Here is a 23750-nt window from a genome sequence, read left to right as displayed (position 1 = left end):
CACTGTCGGAGGGTCAGTACTGAGGGAGTGCCGCACTGTCGGAGGGTCAGGGCTGAGGGAGTGCCGCACTGTCGGAGGGTCAGCACTGAGGGAGTGCCTGGTGAAATTTGGAGAATGTGTGGATTGAGAAAGGGAAGTTGCAATTTTAAAACAGTGATGAGGAAGCTTATTGTTTTCTCCCAGAGATCTGTTATTGTTTCAAATTGTCTTCCCCACTTGGCAACAGGATCTAGGTCACTGAATATATTCCAGGCCGAGTTCCTCTGAGCTTTGACTGACAAGGGAACGAGGATATTGGGGGGGAGGAGGAAGCTGGAAAGTGAATTGACCATCACTATTGGATGTGTCACATTGAATGGTGGAACTGGCTCAAAGGCCTGGACCTGCTGCTGATGTGTTGTGGGTTTCTGTTTATTGCTGCCGTTTGGTGATTTTCTGGTGAAGTGTGTGTCAGAGCAGCAGCTACACAGTGAGCTGTTCATGACGCACTCACTGAAACCACAGTATCTTTCATCTTAAGGAGTGTTCACTCGATCTTGCTGCCACTCAAACTGAGTCACAGATTCATACAGTGCAGAAAAGGCCCTTCAGCCCATCGAGTCTGCACCGATCATAACAACTACTAAAGGTGCACTAATCCCAATTTCCTGCACTTGTCCCATATCCCGGAATGCTATGATATTTGAAGCATTTTTGACAGGTTGTAATGTTTCCAGCCTCCGCTGCCTTCCCATTCGATATATTCCAGATTCCCATCACCCGCTGAGTGAAAAGGTTCTTTCTCAAAGCCCCTCTGAATCTCCTGCCCCTTGCCCTGAAACTATACCCCCTTGGGCCTGACCCCTCTACCAAGGGGAACAGCTGCTCTCTACTAACCCTGCCCATATCCCTCTTAACTTATGCACCTCAGTCATGTACCCCCTCAGTCTTATGGCTCTAAAGAAAACAATCCAAGCCTATCCAGTCTCTCCTTATAGCTCAATTTTTCTGTTCCAGGCAACATCCTCATGAATCTCTTCTGTACCACCTCTCGTGGTACCACTTTTCTCTATCCATTTGTGGGATGTGGGTGTTACTGACTAGGCCAGCATTTATCACACATCCCTAATTGCCCCTTGAGAGTGTGGTGGTGAGCTGCCTTCTTGAACCGCTGCAGTCCTCTGCTGTGGGTTGACCCATATCACCCTGAGGGAGGGAATTCCAGCATCTTGACCCAGCAACAACGAAGGAACAGTGATATATTTCCAAGTCAGGATGGTGAGTGGCTTGGACGGGAACTTGCAGGGGGTGGTGTTCCCATGTATCTGCTGCCCCTTGTCCTTCTGGATGGAATTGGTTGTGGGGTTGGAAGGTGCTGTCTGAGGATCTTTGGTGAATTCCTGCAATGCATCTTGTAGATATTACACACTGCTGCTACTGAGCATCAGGGTAGAGGGAGTGCAGTGAGGTGACCAGAACTGCACACAGTACTCCAGCTGTGGCCTGACCAATACTCTCTACAACTCCAACATTACCTCATTGCTCTTACACTCTATGCCCTGACTGATGGAAGCAAGTGTCCCATGTGCCTTCATAACTATCCTATTCACGTGCTCTGCTGACTTCAGGGATCTGTGAATAATTACCCCAAGATTCCTATGTTCCTCTAAGCTACCCAGTGTCCTATCATTCATTAAATACTCCATCATTTTGTTTCTTCTTCCAAAGTGCATCACCTCACACTTATCAGGGTTAAATACCATCTGCCACTGGTCTTCCCATCTGACCAACCCACCTATAGCTTCCTGTAACCTATAACCACCTTCTTCACTGTTAACCACTCTACCAACCTTGGTCTGCAAACTTTCTTAACATTTCCCCCACATTTTCATCTCCATCATTTATGTATATAACAAACAATAAGTGTCCCTGTACTGATCCTTGTGGTACACCACTGGACACCAGCCTCCAGTCACTCAAACAACCCTCTACCACTACCCTTTGTGTCCTATTATTAAGCCAGTTTCTGATCCATCTCACCAAGTTTCCAATAATTACCCTGACATTCAACAGAGCTGAACTCACTTTGATTCGCTTCCTTTGCTATAGCATGATATATCTCTGTTTCATTGATATTCTGTGTCCTCTCCCCCTGTCAGACTAATTTAAATTCCTCCCAACAGCACTAACAAACCTACTTGCAGGGATGTGGTTCAGGTGCAGAACAGCCTGTTTGTACATGTCCCACCTTCCGCAAAAACCGTCCCAGTGATCCAGGAATCTAAAACCCTACCTCTCATACCAACACTTCATCTGTCCTATTTTCCTGTTTCTAAACTCACTTGCACGTGGTACCAGGACTTATCAAGACATTACGATCATTGAGGTCCTGCTTTTTAATCTACTTCCCATCTCCCTGTATGGCTACTTCAGTCGGAAGGATAGGAGCATGTTCCTTCGTGTGTAGGCCAAGACCTGTCGCTCGCTCCACATCTCTAAAACTATTTATCAGGTCACACTGTCAGTGCTGCTTGCTCTCATGAGATCTAGCTGTGCACTAATTGCCTGTGGCGTTTGCCTATATTAGAATAGTTTCTGCAGTTAGAAATCCACCCCCAGCTGTGAAGTGGGTTTGAGAATGTTTGGAAGTGGGGAAACGCCATAACTACATTGTTTTCCTTTCTCCCTGTAACCAAATGCTGCTGGGAGTTCCTCACTGGGAACCTATTGGAAGAAACTCTCCTCCGGCCTACACACTCTGTGGCTTACTGGCAAAAGACCAGCCAGAACCACGTTGAAACTTGCTTCACTCACAAGTTACCTTCACAACAATTAGACTCAATCTCCACAGCCAGCTCCTGCAGTTTTCACAATTCTGGAATTGGTTTGTGTTTCAGCTGCTGCCAATCTTTAGTTAAATTACTTTATCCGCAGGGTGTGAGTGTCACTGATAAGGCTGGTATTTATTGTCCATTCCTAACTGACTGGAGAAGGTGACCCTTCTTCAGAAATGGGGTCAGAAAGAAGGTCCCGGCCCGAAACGTCAGCTTTCCTGCTCCTCTGATGCTGCCTGACCTGCTGTGTTCCTCCAGCTCCACACTGTGTTATCTCTGACTCCAGCATCTGCAGTTCCTACTATCTCTGACCTGAGAAGGTGCCTTCTGAAATCACCATCAGTGGGTTTGATTGAACTGAGCCTCTCTGTCACCCCCACAGAGGGCAGTTAGTGGGGGAACCGATATTAGTGTGGGACTGGAATCACATGGAGAGCTCTCCTGGGGAAGGACAGTGGTTTTCCTTCCCCAAGTGCAGTGATAGAATCATTGTGTTTCACAGCACAGAAGGAGGCCATTCAATTCAGCTAGTCACACTCTCCAGCCCTATCTGTTAACTGTCTGCGAATGTCATGACTTTCAAATATACACCCAGCTCTTTTGAAACCTCCTATGAATCCACCTCCATCACTCTCCCAGGCAGCACATTCCAAATCCTAACAACTCTCTGAGTAAAGAAGTTTCTCCTCATCTCACTCCAAGCCCTCTTGCTGACCATCTTGAAACTGTGACCCCTAGCTACTGACATACCAACTGTTGGAAACAGAATATCCTTCTTTACCCTATCAACATTGTTCATACTTTTGAAAACCTCAATAAGGTCACCTCTTAATCTTCTCTGCTCCAAGGAGAATAAGCCCAATGTCTCTAATCTTTCCTCGTAGTACAAATCCCTCTTTCCTGGTATCATTCCAGTAAATCTCCTTTGAACTTATTCCAGGGCTTTAACATCTGCCTTAAAGTGAAGTCTGACCAATGATTTGTAGAGATATAGCATCCTCCATGAAGTACACTGTGAGTTGGTTAATGCGCTAGTTCTGTTCCTGGATTGGGATCCACGTTGTGTGAAGTTGCTCCCACCATCGGGCAGTTTGACAATTTCAATTTAACTGCAAATTGAATCTGGAGGTGAAAGAGCAGGCAGCATTCTCCATTCCCCTGCCCACTCCCTCTATCCCCACTCCTCCTGCACTGTGGGATTGGCCTGGCTTCAGAAACCACCCCCTTAGCCCTCCCTCCTGGTGCTTTTCCCAGTGACTGTCTCCCCACCCCCACCCACCCGACCTGCCCACACGCCATGGGGCATGTGACACCCAGGACCCTTTCCTGACCCAAACGCTACCGCACTCCCCCACCCCCCACCCCTCCCCAATCCTGGTGCTGGCACTGTCTTTCTCTCTCTTCCGAAATGCAGGGGGTAATTGGAACTTTAGAAAGTGAGAGAGAGAGATTTCTATTTGGTTAAGATTATTGTGGGAGGTGGATGAATGATACCATGATCTATTTGAATCTGGGTAACTGGGAGGGTGAATGATTTGCAAGAGGTAGGAACATAGGAGCAGAAGTAGGCCATTCAGCCCCTTGAGCCTGGCCCATCATCAGTAAGATCATGGAAGATCTGTGGCCCAACTCCATCTACTCCTAACTCCTTGAGCCCATATCCCTTAGTAGCCTTGCTTAATAAAAATGTGTCTATCTCTGATTTAAATTTAAGAATTGAATGAACATAGACTGCTGTTTGAGGAAGAGAGTTCCAAACCTCCACTACTCTCTGTGTGTGCAGAATATCTCTCCTGAACAGTCTGGCCCTAATTCTCAGTCTATGCCCCTAGTTCTAGAGTTCCCAATCAGTGGAAATAGGTTATCTTTATCTACCCTGTACTTTCCTGTTAATATCCCAAAGACCTCAATTAGATCACCTCTTAACAGAGAGTTGCACTCATCTGCATGAGGAGATGTTTGGACAGCTGGCAACAAAATCTGGTCAAACTGGCAGCTTATAAGAAACATTGTAAAGAAAACAGAGCGGGGGAGAGAGTGAGGTTCAGGGGGTGAATTACTGAGTTTAGGACCCTGGGAGCTGAAGGAACTGTCATTGGTGACAGAGTGATAGGGATAGAGGAATGAGTCCCACCGACACCTTACTTCAGAGTGCGGTCTCGGTCTCCATGAGATCAGCGTTCCTGCCACATTTCACAATCTGTTTCCACTTGTCATCACTTGTGAGTTCTTCAGCAGCAGTGATGTAACCTGCTGTCAGATACACTGAGTAGATGGTTAGATATCGAGTGAGCTCGTGAGATTTCATATCCCTCTAATCATGTTTTGACTTGAAAAACAGAATTCTTTGTTCTTCAGATGCAAATTCCCACAGCTGGTACCACTTTTAAGTGCAAACAGGAACATCAAAACAGGAGGACGTTCTTCGGCCCCTCTGGCTGTTCTGTCATTCAGTGATGTCACTGCTGATCTGGGACCTAAAAGCACTCTCCTGCCCCTGCCCCATAAACACTAAACACTTCAGGATAATAAATGTCCATCAGTCTCAGGTTTAAAATGAAAATAGCAGCCAGCATCAATTCCTGATTGTGGGGGGAGTTCCAAAGCCTACTCTCATTTTTTTATTGTCTAAAGGTGTTTCTGAATTTCTCTCTGGAACAGTCAGATTTCTTTTTCACATTGAGGAAAGAGATCCTTCAGCACATTTGTTTAGACTGTGTTCCCCCTTCCTGGATTCTCCAACTAGTCAATCTACCCAATCTGTTCACCTTAATTATCTTCAAAACTTCAGTCAAATTGTTTCTTAGCTTTCTAATTTCCTCATTTGTGTGAGCTGTCACTTATAGCTCAGGTGTCATTCTCGTGAATCTGTCTGACTATCGCTCCTGTTGTATAATGTAATGCTTCTGAAGAAGTTCCTATTAAACCTCCGTGAAGCGTCACCCAATCAAGTAATGTCACATGGTCTTTAAATGGAGAATTGGATAATGCATTGTACTAATACAAGGCCCCAGTGGAGAGAGATGTGTTGTCTCTGGTTCTTCATAGAATTTGACATCATGGGCAAGGGCCCTTCAGCCCGTTATGTCTGTGCTGATCATCAAGCACTAGTCTACTCTAGTCCTATTTTCCAGCACCAGACCTGGAGCCTTGTATGTTATGGTCCTTCAGGTAGTTATCTAAATAATTCTTCAATGTTGTAATGGTTCTGTCTCTACCACCCTTTCCGGCACTGTGTTCCAGTTACCTAACACTCTCTGAGTGAAAGAATCTTCTTTAAATCCCCTTTAAACCTCCAGCCCTTTAACTTAAATCTCTGCACCCTGGTTATTAACCATTCAACTGAGGGGAAATGTTTCTCACTTTCCACCCTGAAATCTACAAGAGATCACACCAACTGAGCTAACCATTCCTTGGCTCAGCTTACCATCTAGGTCCCACCTTCTCAAACTCTCCCCTCGCCTGAGGCATGGTGACCTTCAAGTTAAACCACTGCTGGTTGTCTCTCTCTAATGAGAGAGCAGCCCTATGGTAAATCTGGGACAATGGCAATTTTACCTCAAAGTAATGATTATGGAAAAAAAAACATGTGACCCAGGAGGAAAGGCTGTTCAGAAGAGAAATAAGTTAGCCACTTTAAGGACATTGTCTCTTTAAGGTAACACAGGCAGTCAGTCAGTATCTGAAACCTGAAACCAAACAGACATTAACAGCACATGTTTGAGCAGGAACAGGGCTGCTGAAGAAGATTGTTAAAAGAATGTTAAAGATTGCGATACAATCATTCAAACCGCAAATTCAGCTGCAGCCACAGAAATTGATTGAAAAGTTGTGGGAGTTGATTTGTATTTTACTTTGGGCCACGAAGAAGTGGCTGCAATTGGAGGGAACATTTTCAAAGGACAGAAAGTGCAGGAAAAAGGCAAGAATTTCACCAGTAAGCAGGACAGAGATGCAATTTTACCTGCTTACAGAATTTAAAGCTGTACTACAGAAATTAACATTTAATCAGAAGGAAATACTACAGCATCACTGTAATAGATTTCAAAAAGCTCATAGACAAAGCACTGCAGCATTGCTATTATGTAGTTTAAATGTTTAAGAAAATTAAAACCATTTTGATTCTGAAATACAGAAATGCTGATAGCTTTAAAGCTCACAAATTTGCAGTTTTTAATTCATTCATGGAAAATGCACATTGCAGGCTCTGCCAATATTTAGGGTACATTCCTGTTGCCTTCTCTGGGTCAACAAGAAATCCTGGCCTAACCAGCAACACCCATGTTTGAGAAATGATCAACTAACTTCATGCAAAATACCCGGCTCTAAAGTAATCAGCATTTATTTATTGCAGAATCCTTAAAAATTAGTGGAAAATAAAATAGTGAATTCAGATGCAATTGATTTAAAACAGCTTTATTGAAATAAAAAGACATACACACATTACCGAAACATCAGCCTTTCTGCTCCTATGATGCTGCTTGGCCTGCTGTGTTCATCCAGCTCTGCACCTTGTTGTCACACATTATAGCTATCAAGATTTAATAGATGGGTCACACAGAATTCAGGATTGGACATCTGGGAGAAACCATTTCTTAAGGCACAGGATTGCTCCAAAATTAAAAATAATCTCAAACTAAACAAGTAAATATGCTATTGTATATGAAAGAAGGCACAGGTACAATCACAAAGGTTCTAGCAGGCTTTAATAATCTATTTAATCTAAGAGTAAATATAATTCTTAAACAAACAAGATTTAACAGAAGAGTTCAGCAGCCATGGAAATCCATCGATAATTCTATTAATAATCACTTCATTAATATAATTAATGTTATAATAATAGTGAAAAATTGTGACCATGGAGTTTTGAGACAGAATTGTTGTCAGTATTCTTGATGAGTCTTTGGCAGAATTATTACAGTCCATGGAAGATTTGACTTCGGAGAAAATTATTGAAACTGTGCTTGAAGCAGTGACCAGGAAAACTCTCAATAAAATCCCAGGGGAACAATCTGAGATAACAAGGTGTGGAGCTGGATGAACACAACAGGCCAAGCAGCATCAGAGGAGCAGGAAAGCTGATGTTTCGGGTCTGGACCCTTCTTCAGCATTTTGCCCTCCTTCTGCATTTTCTGAAGGGTCCAGACCTGAAACGTCAGCTTTCCTGCTCCTCTGATGCTGCTTGGCCTGCTGTGTTCATCCAGCTCTACACCTTGTTATCTCAGGTTCTCCAGCATCGGCAGATCCTACTATCCCAGGGGGAGAAGGATGACTTTGTCACAGAGAACCAACTCAATATCCACGTTATAGGCTACAAACACTGAATGTTGGTGTGTCTTTTATCTCTTTAAAGAGTCGACCAAAGAGCTGTTACTGAGACTACTATCAATGCTGTGAAAAAATAAAACCTCACAGGCATGACAAAAGAAGTCTATGTTTATAAAACCGTATGGTAGAGCAGCCACCAGGGCAGACGACAGCCAAACCATTCCGAGGGGAAATTAGTGTTGCAGCCAATTTGATTTTTGACAGAACTTATGTATATGAATGGACATCTCATTAAAGTTAAGCTTTGTACAGAGCCAAATGTCACTGTCCTATTAGATCAATCACTATGGCTCAAGGAACAGCAGATACAGTTGACAGAAATGAGACTACATGCTCCAGATGGAGTAACTCAACAGTAAGGGGACACTTCAAAGTAACTATACTTCAATGGTGATTCTGAAAGAAAGGATTTACATACATTTGGAGAGGCAAGGATTGATTAGGAATAGTCAGCATGGCTTTGTGCGAGGAAAATCGCATCTCACAAACCTGACTGAATTTGTTAATAAAGTAACCAAAGCAATTGATGAGGCGGAGTGTTAGACGTTGTTTATTTGGATTTTAGTAAAGCCTTTGATAAGGTTCCGCATGGTAAACAAATTAGTAAAGTTAGGTCACATGGGATTCAGGGTGAGTTTGCCAATTGGATACAAAATTAACTTAACGGCAGGAGACAGAGCCTGACAAGTGGGCAGTTGTTTTTCGGACTGGAGGCCTGTGACCAGCAGTGTTCCACAGGGATCGGTTCTAGGTCCATTTTTGTTTGTCATTTATATAAATGGTTTGGATGACAACATAGGAGGCATGGTTAGTAAGTTTGTGGATGACACCAAGTTTGGTGGTAGAGTCGACAGTGAAGAAGGTTTTCTAAGATTACAAAGGGATCTTAATCAATTGAGTCAATGGGCTGAGGATTGGTAGATGGAGTTTAATTTGGATAAATGTGAGGTATAACATTTTGGAAATATAACAAAGACAGGACGTATAGAACAGAGAGACCCCGGGGTTCTTTGAAATTTGCATCACAGGTAGACAGGGTGGTTAAGAAGGTGTTTAGCACACTTGCCTTCATTGCTCAGACCATTGAGTACAGGAGTTGGGATGTCATATTGAGGTTGTGCAGATTAGTGAGGCCTCTTCTGGAATACTGTGTGCAGTTCTGGTTGCCCTGTTATAGGAAGGATATTATTAAACTGGGTCTGGGTGGGATGCTGTTTGGAGGGTTGGTGTGGACTCAGTGGGCTGAATGGCCTGCTTCCACACTGTAGGGATCCTATAAGACAGGAGAGTAAATATTTCAATTCAGTGAGTGGTCCAAATCTGGAATGTACTGATCTGGACTGTATCTGGCCTGAGAGTGTGGTGTAGGGAGGATCAATGGAAGCTTTCAAAAGATAATTGGTGACCTGAGGCAGACGAAAGCACAGACCGTAGATATGGAGGGAGTCACGGTAAGGGGTAAGGTTTCGTGTGGCACAAAGTGAGTTGTTCTTTCAGAGAGCAAGCACCACCTGATGGGCTGAATGGCCTGCTGTGTTCTTTAGGCATTCTGTAGCAGCTGACAGAGCCTCCTTTCTGTTTTCAGGGTTACCAAAGATGCAAGTGGTGAGGAGATACAATGGAACCCCCCAGCCACCTGGGAACACAGGCCCTGCCTTACTCATGCAGCTTGGGGACATTCTCGAGGTGATCTGTGCTGAAGCTCACTCCACCTGGTGGCAGGTAGGAACACCCTTCTCCAGAATGACCCACTGAGAGAACGGCTCTGTCTGTTACTACACACCCTGTTATAGAGTGCAAATACCCCCAAACATTCCAGATCCAAATCCCACTCCAGGGAATTCACCACAAAGTCTGCGTGAAGAAGTTGCCCCTCAGCTCCTTCTTAAATCTATCCTCTCTCACCTTAAACCTATGCCCTCTAGTTTTCAATTCCTCACCCCGGGAAAAAGTCTATATGCATTCATCCTGTTTATGCCCCTCATGATTTTATACACCTTAATAAGGTTACTCCTGATTTTTCTATGTTCCAAGGAATAAAGTCCTATCCTGGCCAACGTCTCCCTATAACTCAGGCCTACTAGCCCTAGCAGCATTATAAATCTTCTTTGCATACTTTCCAGTCTAATTGTGTCTTTCCTATAACAGGGTGATGAAAACTGTACATAATACTCCAAGTGCGGCCTCACCAATGACTTATACACTGTAACAACGTCTCAACTCCTATACTCAATGCCTCGACCGATGAAGGCCAACATGCTAAATACCTTCTTCACCACCCTGTCTACCTGTGATGTGGCTTTCATTAAACTATATACTTGTACTCCTGGGTCCCTCTGTTCAACAACACTCCTCAGGACTTTACCATTGATAGTATAAGTCCTACTTTGGTTTGACTTTCCAAAGTGCAACGCCTCACACTTATCTGTATTGAATTGTATTTGCCAATCCTCAGAGCACTTCCCCATCAATTCAAGATCTTTCTGTAAGCAGGAGGTACAGTGGGAAACAGCAATGTAGTGTTTCAGGTTTAACCATACCTTGACACCAGGTTCTCTCTGACCTGCTGTACAGTCGTGATGACTATGGCGATGTCTCCCAGAATTCTGCTGGTATGACTCTCAGCCGCCTTCTGATTCGCTGTCGATTGTCTGAAAAACCCATCTGGTTCACTAGTATTCTTTAGGGAAGGAAACTTCCATCCTTACCTGGTCTGGCCTACACGTGACTCCAGACCCACAGCAACGTGGTTGACTCTTAACTCCCACTGGGGAGAATTTGGGATGGGCAATATATGCTGCTTCGCCAGTGACTGCCACATCCTGTGAACATATAAAAAAAGTCAGCAATTCTAGAATGGTTTGAGGAGAATGTTCTGCAGCAAAAGGTTTCCATTTGAGTGAGAAGTGAGTCTTTGTGAGATTGTAACAGCGATCTGCTGTCACTGGGAGACAGTCTCAGGGATAGAGATTGCTGTCTCCTGCCATGTGAGCAGGTTAATGGTAGACTCCTGGGAAATTGCACAGTCATCAGATGTCTTTAAACAAGATGGGACAATGTTCAGCCTATCTGTTTAAGCTTGGCGATGGGATATCTTTCAGAAATCATTACCCCGACTGAAGTAATCAACAATTCTTTAGGTTTGGGGGTTGGCAGTTCATTTAGTAAATCTAGCGCGGATTTGATTAGGGGTGAAACAGGTTTAATAAATTGCACTAAGGTCTTCTTTTCATTGGAGCGAAAAAGGATGACAGGTGCCTTGATTGAGGTTTACAAGATGATGAGAGGCATAGATAGAGTGGATAGTCAGAGACATTTTCCCAGGGCGGAAATGACTATTCCAAGGGGGCATAATTTTAAGGTGATTGGAGGAAGGTATAGGGGAGATGTCAGAGGGAGGTTCTTCACGCAGAGAGTGGTGGGCGTGTGGAATGCTCTACCAGCGGTGGATAATGGAGTCAGATACTTTAGAGACTTTTAAGCGACTCTTGGATAGGCACATGGAGGATAGTAAAATGTAGGGTATGCAGGGTAGATTGATCTTAGTAGGATAATAGGTCGGCACAACATCGTGGGCCGAAGGGCCTGTGCTGTGCTGTACTGTTCTATGTTCTGAGGTATTTGATAGCACAAGAGTTGATGCTGGTGGTGTTGGTTGATGTAACCTACCCGGTTGTGTGAATTGTGTTTGATAATGTGTCCTACACTGAGTTTGTCTGAGACTTATAGAGGGTGGAGGACAATCACAGCACAGAGTCAGCTGAGCAACAGGAGGCAGAGAGTAGCAACATTCGGTTGTTTCTTGGTTTGGAGGAAGATTTATTTTGGGATTCCTGAGGGTTCCCTTCAATCATTATGAAGAGTGGACACTGCCCAGTCTCGACATTTCCAGGTGGCACCAGAATGAAAAGATTGCAAACTGTGAGGGGTCGGTGAGAGGCTTCAGGAGGATACAGATACAGATACAGGCTGGTGGGATTGACAAAGAGACATTTAAGGCAGAAAATTGCAAAAATTGTACATTTGCTTCAAAAGAACAAGGAGCTCTAATATCAGATAGAATAGAATGGCAATTGTCACTTGTATTTATGAAAATACAGTGAGATTTATATAAGTTGCCATAATTCATCTCCATTTTAATGACAAAAATTATAAAAAGAAATAATTGAGGAAAAGCTTGGACAAAGTACATCTTCTGTTCGCTCCGTGGCTCCTGGGTTTGTGAAGTGGTGACAGGCCATTGCCGAAGCTGCCCGTGAGGTCACCAAAGGATTTCCTGACCAGACCCACCGTGCTGTCACTACCAAAACTGACTTCAAAGCCACTACATCGCCGCCATAGCCAGGAGGGACAGACCAGACCCACTGGTCTGTTCACTAACACTGAAGCTGTCATTGGTAAAAGGGATGCTGGAGCAGAGGGATCCCAATGGGTAAATGGACACAAATGATTGAAATTGGCAGGTCGGATTATAAACACGGTCAGTGAAGCATACAGGACACCAGGCTTTATTAGCAAGAGGCAGAGCCTCCTCTACTGCAGGAGAATGATAAACCGGCACAGAGCAGCAGCCGCAACTGGAGGATTGTGTCCCGTTTGCATATGTACAATCCCCGCAGTGTGGAAACAGGCCATTTGGCCCATCGAGCCCATACTGACCCTCCGAAGATCATCCCACTCAGATCCAACTCCATCACCTCCCCCAACTCTATCCCTATGGCGCCACAGTTACCATGGCTACCCCAGCCTGCAGCCACACTTTAGGAAAGATGTGAAGGCATTGGAGCAAGTGCAGAAAAGGTTCTGGAGAATGGCTCCAGGGATGAGGGACTTCAGTTACAGATAAACACATTGAAAACCAGCAGTGATCAGGACAGAGTAGATTGGGAGATACTGTTCCTGTTGGTAGAAAGATCACGAGTCAGAGTGTCTAGTGGGCAGAAGCAATGTGATAGGAAAGAAAGCTTTTCCATACAGTGAGTGGTTCAGGTCTGAAATACACTGAGACTGTCCCACAGGCTGGTTCAGTTGAGGCTCTCAAGAGGGAATTGCATTATTATCTGAAGGAAATTGATTTGCAAAACTGGGGAAAGGATTGGGGGGGCACAGCAAAACTAACTGGAAGCTCTTCATGAGTTTCAGAAAGGACACGATGGTCTAAATTGCCTCTCTTAATCCCACAAACAAGAGACGATGTTAACAACTTTGCGCCTTGCGATATCCTGGTTTGTGTATGTGTCTGTGTTGTATCACATCTGTGTCTGTCAGAGTGTGCTATCCTGTGTCTTCATAATCCTGTGTTTTTGAGTGAATGTTCCTGCCTGTGTGTCTGTGAGTATTCCACGGTGTGTGGGAGTGAGGGAGTGTGTGGGTGTGTGTGTGGGTGTGGGTCTGTCTGTGTGTATGTGTGGGTGTATGTGTGTGTGTGTCTCACTGTGTTAGTTAAATATCTCTGTCCTTGTTTCAGGGTAAAAATCTGACAACGAGGGAAATTGGATTTTTTCCAAGTGACTCAGTGAAGCCCTTGCCCTGTGTAAGTACATAGAACATAGAACATAGAACATAGAACATTACAGTGCAGTACAGGCCGTTCGGCCCTCGATGTTGCGCCGACCTGTGAAACCAATCTGAAGCCCATCTAACCTAAACTATTCCATTATCATCCTATGTTTATCCAATGACCATTTAAATGCCCTTAAAGTGGGCGAGTCTACTACTTTTGCAGGCAGGGCATTCCACGCCCTTACTACTCTCTGAGTAAAGAACCTACCTCTGACATCTGTCCTATATCTATCACCCCTCAATTTAAAGCTATGTCCCCTCGTCCTAGCCACCACCATCTGAGGAAAAAGACTCCCACTGTCCACCCTATCTAATCCTCTGATCATCTTGTACGTTTCTGTTAGGTCACCTCTTAACCTTCTTCTCTCTAACGAAAACAGCCTCAAGACCCTCAGCCTTTCCTCCTAAGACCTTCCCTCCATACCAGGCAACATCCTGGTAAGGCTCCTCTGCACCCTTTCCAATGCTTCCACATCCTTCCTATAATGCGGTGACCAGAACTGTACGCAACTGTACGTAAATACATTTCCCACCTTTACCAATATCATCCCTGTCAGTGGCATTCAGTGTCTGTGAGGGACAGTGTGTCACCAAGCGGGGGATGTGAGAGAGAGAGACGACCAGCAACATGTGGTCCTTTGGTGTTGGTGGGAGAGGAGTCTGCAATATAGCCCCTGGCAATGACCATGACCTGTGGGGATAAGGCAGTATGGCCTCAATGTGTGTGAGCTGATTTTCTGGGATTACTGTTCACTGACTCATGTTCCTCATTCTGTCCTCAGGTCCCAAAACCCACAGATTACTCTGCATTCCCATGGTATGTATTTGTGATCCAACAGACTGTTAAACTGATTACTGTAAAAACAAGGAGGCTTGATGTCCTGAGATTGCTGAATAACCAAGCAGATTAAAGGGTGTCAATTCATTGGAGTTCATGATTTGCTTGGCCCAGTTGAGACTGGCATTAGCTGAAAGGATCATAACCATTTATGGGCAGTTTAATGAAGTTGCTGTTTGTCGGATTATCCAGTGAGTGAATCAGGTCATCCTTGACCAGCTGCCTCATTGTGTCCAGGTCAGGAAACCATGAGGAGCCTGAGCTGGAAGGGGCAGATTCCAGAGTGATCATAGAATCCCTACTGTGTGGAAACAGGCCATTTGGCCCAACAAGTCCACACCACCCCTCCGAAGAGCATCCCACCCAGACCCATTTCCCGACATTTCCCATGTCTAACCCACCTAACCTAAACATTCCTGGGCTTTACGGGCAATTTAGCATGGCCAGTCCACCCTAACCTGCACATCTTTGAACTGTGGGAGGAAACTGGAGCACCCGGAGGAAACCCACGCAGACATGGGGAGAATGTGCAAACTCCACACAGATAGTCGCCCGAGGGTGGAATGGAACCCAAGTCCCTGGCGCTGTGAGGTAGCAGTGCTAACCACTGAGCCACCATGTCACTGGAATATTGATCTGGGGATCAATATTCCAGTGTGATTGTGGGTAATCTATGGAGCAGGCCCCTGGGGAGAAAGTGGAAGCTGTTCATGTTGATTCATTTGAGATGGAAACAGGAGCAATTCCTCACAGGAAATCACACTTTGGTCTCCAGAGCCTGAGTAATTGAAGATGTAATATGTGGTTATTACAGCGAGTTCAGGAGGAACAGGAACAAAAACAAAGTTGCTGGAAAAGCCCAGCAGGTCTGGCAGCATCTATGGAGGAGAGTTAACGTTTCGGGTCCGGTGACCCTTCCTTAGAACTGATGGTAGCTGGGGAAATGTCAGTTTATATGCAGATGGTAGAGTATGGGGATTGGTTGGTGAGTAAATGATACGATAAAGGATAGAGCCCGAAGAAAGAGAAGAGAAGAACAGTTGGATAGACAAAGGAGTTGATAACTATCTGGCTAGGACAGTGAATAGCTGTTAATGGGGACTGTTAGTGGCTAACAATAAGTAGTCTTATCACATAGCCTGCTATTACACACTACTACAGGGTCAGTACTGAGAGAGAGCCGCACTGTCAGAGGGTCAGTACTGAGAGAGAGCCGCACTGTCAGAGGGTCAGTACTGAGGGAGTGCCGCACTGTCAGAGGGTCAGTACTGAGGGAGTGCCGTACTGTCGGAGGGTCAGTACTGAGGGAGTGCCACACTGTCAGTGGGTCAGTACTGAGGGAGTGCCGCACTGTCAGAGGGTCAGTGCTGAGGGAGCACCACACTGTCAGAGGGTCAGTACTGAGGGAGCGCCGCACTGTCAGAGGGGCAGTACTGAGGGAGCACCGCACTGTCAGAGGGTCAGTACTGAGGGAGTGCCGCACTGTCGGAGGGTCAGTACTGAGGGAGTGCCGCACTGTCGGAGGGCCAGTACTGAGGGAGCGCCGCACTGTCAGAGGGGCAGTACTGAGGGAGTACCACCTGGTGGTAATACCTCAGGCAGCTGCTGTTTAAAATGAGGTGAGTGTACCCTGGTGGTCCTGTCTTATAGTTATTCAAGATAGAGCATTATTTATAAATAGTCTTTCTCTGTGTTATAACAATTTGTGGGATCCTGTTGTGCACAATTCTTCAGTTGTTTTCCACATTATGACAGGGACTGAAGTTCCAGTGTACTTTTTTAGTAGTAAATCCTTTGAGGCATTCAGAGATATTGAAAGGCGGTGGGGAAATGCAAATCTTTCTCGGCTGATTGTGAAAATCATTCCAGCGATAAACAATCACTAAAACTGTTTCTGTAATTGGTCAGGTACGCAGGGCCAATGGAACGGCTGCAAGCTGAGAATGAGCTGATCAACCGTGGCAGTAGCACCTTCCTGATCCGGCAGAGGGTGAAAGAGTGTGGGGAATATGCCATCAGCGTCAAGTGAGTCATTGTTGAATCGCACAGTTTGTGTTGTTTCTGTGTCCATTCCCCACCAAGGCAAAGACTTAAAGAAAAGAGAAATTGCTTGGGGTTCAGGTCATTAGGAAGTCGAGCTGTTTTAACTGTGCCATTGAAGTGAACTTGTCAAGAACTGCAAAACAAAATCTAAAACAGGGAGTACAATGCCAAAGGAGGTGCAGGAGCAGAGGAAGTTGGGATGGTATGTGCTGAAGGTACTGAATGATCCTGTTACAGGTGGAGAATTTGCAACCCTTTATTCTGAGATTATTCCCTCTGGTCCTAGACTCTCCCACAAGGAGAAATAACAGGTATCAGGGGTGAGCTGGCAAGATGGATAGAGAACTGGCTTGGCCATAGGAGACAGAGGATAGCAGTGGAAGGATGCTTTTTGGAACGGAGGGCCTGCACAAATGGCATTCCACAGGGATCAGGGCTGGGACCCCTTGCTGTTCACAGTCTACACAAATGATTTGGAGGAAAATGTAGCTTGTCTAATTAGTAAGTTTGTAGATGATACAGAGATTAGTGGAGTTGCGGATTTTGAGGAGGATTGTCAGAGGATACAGCAGGATGTAGATCGGTTGGAGGCATGGGCAGAAGAATGGCAGATGGAGTTTAATCTGGACAAATGTGAGGTGATGCATCTTGGAAGGTGAAGTACAGTGGAAATTATACAGTGAATGGCAGAACCCTTAACTGTATTGAGATGCAGAGGGATCTGGGTGTACAGGTCCACAGATCACTGAAGATGACAGCACAGGTAGATAAGGTAGTAAAAAAGGCCTATGGCATGCTTGCCTTCATTAGAAGGGGCAGTGAGTATAAGGATAGACAAGTTATGCTGCAGCTTTATAGAACTTTAGTTAGGCGATACTTGGAATATTGTGTACAGTTCTGATCACGACACTACCAGAAGGATGTGGGTGCATTGGAGAGGGTACAGAAAAGGTTTACCAGGATGTTGCCTGGTATGGGGGATTTTAGTTATGAAGAAAGGTTGGATAGACTGAGACAACACAGTGTGGAGCTGGAAGAACACTCAAGTCAGGCAGCATCAGGAGCAGGACAGTTGACGTTTCGGGTCATTTGTTTTCACTGGAACGCAGGAGGTTGAGAGGCAATCTGATAGAAGTTTATAAGATTGTGAATGGCATGGATAGAGTGGAAAGTATGAGGCTTTTTCCCAGGGTGGAGGGGTCAATTACTAGGGGACACAGGTTCAAGGTGCAAGGGGGGAAATTTAAAAGAGATGTGAGAGGCACATTTCTCACATAAAAGGTGGTGAGTGCCTGGAATGCGCTGCCAGAGGACGTGGTGGAAGCAGACACAATAACAGCATTCAAGGAGCACCTGGACAAGGGCATGAATAGGAAAGGAATAGAGGGATATGAATCCTGTAAGTGAAGACAATTTTAGTATGGAAGGGCAAAATGAGTCGGTGCTGGCTTGGAGGCCAAAGGGCCTGTTCCTGTGTTGTATTGTTCTTTGCTCTTTCTCACCTTTTCACAAGACAGATGAGGAGGAATTTCTTCTCTCAGACAGTCATTAATCTGTGAAATTCCTTATCGCAGAGGACTCTTGAGGTGGAGTCATTTAGTATAATCAAGGCTAATTGAGACAGAATTTTAATCAGGAAGGGAATGAAGAGTTAAGGGGAAAAGGCAGGAGAGTGGAGTTGAGGATTATCAGATCAGCCATGGTCTCACTGAATGGTGTAGCAGACTTGATGGGCTGAATGGCCTATTCCTGCCCCTATGTTTTGTAAGCTTTATTTATAAATGCTCTATTACATCCTTCATAATAAAGTCAAACATTTTCCCAGTAACAACCATTAAGCTCTTCAGCATATGGTTACATATTTCTTGTCTTCTTCCCCTTTAAAAATTAAGGTGTGACATTGGCAGTTTTCCAATCCTCTGGGACTTTTCCAGAATCTAAGGATTCCTGGCAGATTATTCCCAGCTTCCACTATCTCTGTAGCCACTTGCTTTAATAACCATGCATACACCTGATCAGGTTCGGGGAATTTATAGGTCGTTTAGCCCTATTATATTTCTGAATACTTTTTCTGGTGTGTCTAGTTTCCTTGACAGTGTGAGAGAAATAAAATTTTAACGAGATTTAAAGATGCTGAGTGGTTTGTATCAGGTAAACATGGAGACAGCCTTTCCACTTATTGGAGAATCAATGGGTAATAAAAATATAATTACTAATCAATCCAATCTGGAAATAAATACTTGGAAAGTGGTTCAAAGCTTGTGCCTGAGGAGATGGGTGAGGGCAATAGACACTTGTGGGTGGGAACTGTACCAGGAACCAGGAACCAGGAACCAGGAACCGGGAACCGGGAACCAGGAACCAGGAACCGGGAACAGGGAACAAAGAAGAGTCAGATAAGATCCTGAGAATACAAAGGGTTTGGTGTAAACAGTAAACACTGGTACAGAGTTAGTCGGCCGAGTGGCCTGTTTCTGAACTTCACCCTCATCACAGTTCCCCTGAAAAGTATTATGAGGTTCTTGAAAGATTAAACAGATGACAAAGTTATGGTTTTGAATCTGTGTGTGACCCTGTCTGCCTCACATCCATTTCTCACTCTCTGAACAGGTACAACAATGAGGTAAAACACATCAAAATCATTTCCAGAGATTCATCATTTCACATTACCGAGAACAAGCGATTCCATGCTTTAACCGTGAGTAATGTTAAAGCCAAATACTTGGCTTCAGAAATAATTCTCTTTCGATATTCAGTCCAGGGACCTGAGTGTCACAGGCTGAGCCAGTATTAATTGCCCATCACTACATGCCCTTGGGAAGGTAGTGAGCTGTGTTTTTGAATCGCTGCAGTCCATGTGCTATAGGTAGACCAACAATGTCTTTGAGAAGAAAATACGAGACCTAGCAACACTGCAGCAATAGCGATATATTTCCAAGTCAGAATGATGAGAGGCTTTGGGGGGAACTTGCAGGGGGTTGGTGTCCCCATGTATCTGCTGCCCTTGTCCTGTTGGATGGAAGTGGTCGTGGGTTTAGAAGGTGCTATCTGAGGAGCTTTGGGAATTTCCACAGTGTATCTTGTAGATGGTACACACTGCTGCTACTGAGCATGGGAATCATGTTTATTTTGCCAGGGGGTCGAGGGTTTCCATCGATGAACAGGAAAGAGGGAGGGGTAACTTCAGTGAAATGGAGGTGTTGTATGTGATTGGCTCTCTGTGTATTCCAAGGCTGATGGTTGATTACTGTGGGATGACCTCTGGTGCCCTGGACCCCACCAATGTTAGGTGTGAGGAATATTCTCGGAGTCTCCTGCTGTGATCACTCACTCATTTCCCCTGAACATGGAGTATTACTGATCCATATGAATACAAAGTCAGAGTTTTTTTTTCAGAGTCAGGGACTTGTGGTATGTGTGAAAGCTGACCATCCATATCTGTAATGGTCCAGGGGATATAGCCTGGTACCTGGCATTTTCAGTGATAGAGTTAACCAGACTGTAAAACGGTGTTAACATAGAGAAGGAGATGAGCACAGTGCTTCATGCTGTTATCCTGATATCAATTCCACATATTTGTGATCCCACGGTAGTAAGTATGGTGTACAGGAATCAAAGGAGGGATCAGTGTCAGAGCACTGAGGAAACCTTTGCATGTTGTACCCTGCGGGATTGTAGAGTGTGAGGTCCCATTAAACAAGCTTGATTTCACTGTTATTACACCAAATGCAAAGTTTAAAACAGCAAAGAGCTTCTGGGAAAAAACAATCAGTTTCAAGACAGGAGGCAGTGAAGTGAATTGCGCAGCTCTTTCAAAGGGCTGGCCCAGGCACAATGGGACGAATAGTCTGTCTGTGCCCTTTCATTTTTTGATTGTGTAACATACCTGGTGATTCAACAGATTAATGACCAACGTGTTATTTATTCACAGGAACTTGTCGAATATTACAAATATCATTCACTGAAAGAGGGGTTCCGCTCCCTGGACACCACCCTACGTTACCCCTACAAAGACCCTCAGGATGGCTTGGCTCAAAGAGCTCACCGTGGTCGGGGCTCTTGTGAGTATTTATCCCCTTAAACCACTTGGTAATTATGATCTAAACAACTCAAATGGTGGAATCAGTCAAATTAGATCAGGTCCTCCCTGACCAGCTGCCTCACTGTGTCTAGATCAGGAAACCCTGAGCTCAAAGGGACAGATTCCAGTGTGATCTGGGGATCAATATTCCAGTGTATTCATGGGTAATCAGTAGAGCAGGCTCCCCAGAGAAACAGTGGTCAGTGTTCATGTTGCTTCATTCAAATGGAAATGAGAGTGATTTCTTGCAGGAAATCACATTGTGGTCTCCAGGGCCTGAGTAATTGGAGATGTGACGTGTGGAGATTACAGCGAGTACAGGAGGAACAGGGCTCTTTGGATCGATGGTTCCCAAAGCTGCCCCCCACTGAGAGGAGTTTCCTCACCTCATGTCTGAGCTCATTGAGGGATGGAGCATTCTGTCTTCATTGGGTCTAATGATCTTCTCTGTATCCTTCCAATTTAGTATGATGGTCTAATGTTATCAGTGTTAGACTATTAATAGAGAGATCCAGGTTAATGTTCTAGAGACCTAGGTTCAATCATGCTGGAGCAGATGGTGAAATTTTGAATCTAATAAGAATTTAAGAGTCTAATAATGTCAATTTTTAGGAAAAGCCCACCCGACTCACTAATGTCCTCTAGGGAAGGAAACAGCCATCCTTATGTGTCTGACTTACATGTGACGATAGACCACAGCAATGTGGTTGACTCTAAACTGCCCCCCCCTGTGATGGGTAATAAATACTGGCCTAGCCAGTTGCTCCCATAACCCATGAATGAATGACAAAATTGATGGTGGATGGTGAGTGAGAGGAATCTGGCTGTTTCCAGGCTTGTGATTCCTATTGTTGTATCAGCTGGAGTCCTAGAGTCATAGAGTAACACAGCATGGAAACAGGTCCTTCGGCGCAAACTGGTCCATGCTGACCATGGTGTCCACTCAGCTAGTTCCAATTGCCTGCAATTGGTCCATATCCCTCTAAACCCTTCCCATCCATGTACCTATCCAAATGTTGTTTAAATGGAGCTGTCAATGATGGTGCCTGTAAAACTGAAAACAGGCCAGAGGCCAGAATGGGAGGATGCTGCAGAGAATAGTAAGGTTACAGAGAGAATCAAGGCTGAGGAGGGATTTAAAGAATGAGGAAAATTTTAAAATCAAAGCCTGTTGTTTAAGCTTTTGTGGTATATACAGAGCAATGGTGAGGGCAAAACAGACACCAGTGTAGAGATAACATTTTACAAATTAAATACAACTGAAGGGAATGACATTATTAAAAAGTTGTAACTGATTCAGCCCCCATTCTATTTGACCTTTTTTGAACGTTTGCTCAGAAGTGAGTGAGTGTTTTCCCATGATGCTGTTATCTTGTGTGTTTGTAATTAATATCTTTTCTCTTTCATTCCTATCTTAGCTGCTTCTGTATTCTGTGGGTTTTCATTTGTAAATCCTGCCGGTTTCAGCTTTCTACCTCCTTCCTCGACACCCTTCTGGTCAGGTACAGCTCCCCCCTCCAATTCCTCTGCTTTAATCTCTGACTTTGTTCGGTGACCATTTGCTGTTTTCCAGAGAAAGATTAGCCTGAGATTCAGAACAAAAATCTGCTGTACAGAGTCAGCCTGGTGCCTCAAGCCACATGCTCTCCCAGTCTATACTCTCTTCCTCCATAGCTCTCTCCTCATCACAGTGTGCAGCTGGAGGAGCACAGAGGGCCAGGCAGCATCAGAGGAGCAGGAAAGTTGATGTTTTCAGAAGAAGGGTCCCCACCTGAAATGTCAACTTTCCTGCTCCTCTGATGCTGCCTGGCCTGCTGTGCTCCTCCATCTCCACACTGTGTTATCTCTGACTCCAACATTGGCAGTTCTTACTATCTCTCCTCATCATGCTCTTTTTCCTGATCACCCCCTGTCTCCATCATGCTCTCTCTCTCTTTCTCTCTCTCTCACCCCACATCACTCTCTCTCTATCCCCATCACTCTCCCTTTCTTGATCAGATTTCACATGACACCAAGTTATAGTCCAACAGGTTTATTTGAAATCACAAGCTTTCGGAGCGCTGTTCGTTCGTCAGGTGAAGTGAAGGGAAGCACACAGGCACAGAATTTATAGACAGAGAGATCAAAAGATCATACAAATGGTGTGAGAGGAGTGTCGACAGATTGAATAACAAGTGAAGGGATGACCAAAGGGATGATCTGATTAAATGAGGCAGAGAGATAATTACAAAAAAATAAAAATAAGGTGGTGCTGGAGACAGACCAAATGACAGGAATAACATGATAGGTATAAGAGTCACATGCCGAGGGTCTGACCAAAGTAACAAGTAATCCAAAACTGTATACACCAATTAAGGTAGAGAGATCATAACAATTTATCAAGGTGATGGTGTCAAAACAGGACAGAAAGGAGGATTTTACAGATACAGAACAGTGTGGTGAGGTTACATGTAGCACAACATGAACCCAATATCACGGTTGAGGCCATCCTCACGGGTATGGAATTTGGCTATCACTTTCTGCTCAGTGATTCTGTGTTCTTTTCTATCCCAAAGGCCGTCTTGGAGGACGTTTACCCAAAGATCTGAAGCTGAATGTTCTTGACCACTAAAGTGTTCCCCCATTGGGAGGGAATATCCCTGTCTGGTGATTGTTGTGCAGTGTCCATTCATCTGTTGTTGTAGCGTCTGCATGGTCTCACCAATATACCATGCCCCGGGGCATCCTTGCCTGCAGTGTATGAGATAGACAACATTGCCCGAGTCACATGGGTATCTGCCATGTATGTGGTGGGCGGTGTTCCCACGTGTGATGGTAGTGTCCATGTCGATGATCTGGCATGTCTTGCAGAGGTTGCCATGACAGGATTGTGTGGTGTTGTGGTCAATGTTGTCCTGAAGGCTGGGTAGTTTGCTGTGAACAATGGCCTGTTTAAGATTTGGCAGTTGTTTGAAGGCGAGAAGTGGAGGCGTGGGGATGATCTTGGTCAGATGTTTGTCATCATTGACGACATATTGAAGGCTGCGATGAACAGGGCATAGTCTCTCTGCTCTGGGGAAGTACTGGACGATGGAGGTTACTGTAT

General features: G+C 44.8%; 1 protein-coding gene across 1 annotated transcript in view; it reads left to right on the top strand.

Annotated features, from left to right (window-relative positions):
- The window catches only part of LOC109924952 (guanine nucleotide exchange factor VAV3-like), a 203142-nt gene that overhangs the window by 172807 nt on the left and 6585 nt on the right, over nucleotides 1-23750 (top strand). The window contains exons 38-43 of the mRNA XM_048601574.1: nucleotides 9727-9863; nucleotides 13609-13674; nucleotides 14486-14520; nucleotides 16450-16566; nucleotides 19195-19282; nucleotides 20516-20645. Coding sequence (XP_048457531.1) covers nucleotides 9727-9863; nucleotides 13609-13674; nucleotides 14486-14520; nucleotides 16450-16566; nucleotides 19195-19282; nucleotides 20516-20645 — 573 coding nt within the window. The remainder of the gene's footprint in view (nucleotides 1-9726; nucleotides 9864-13608; nucleotides 13675-14485; nucleotides 14521-16449; nucleotides 16567-19194; nucleotides 19283-20515; nucleotides 20646-23750) is intronic.

Source organism: Rhincodon typus, chromosome 10 (assembly GCF_021869965.1).
Source record: "Rhincodon typus isolate 14 chromosome 10, sRhiTyp1.1, whole genome shotgun sequence".
NCBI lineage: Eukaryota > Metazoa > Chordata > Chondrichthyes > Orectolobiformes > Rhincodontidae > Rhincodon > Rhincodon typus.
Note: the sequence above shows the minus strand (reverse complement) of the source record. Positions and strands in the feature narration are given on the sequence as shown.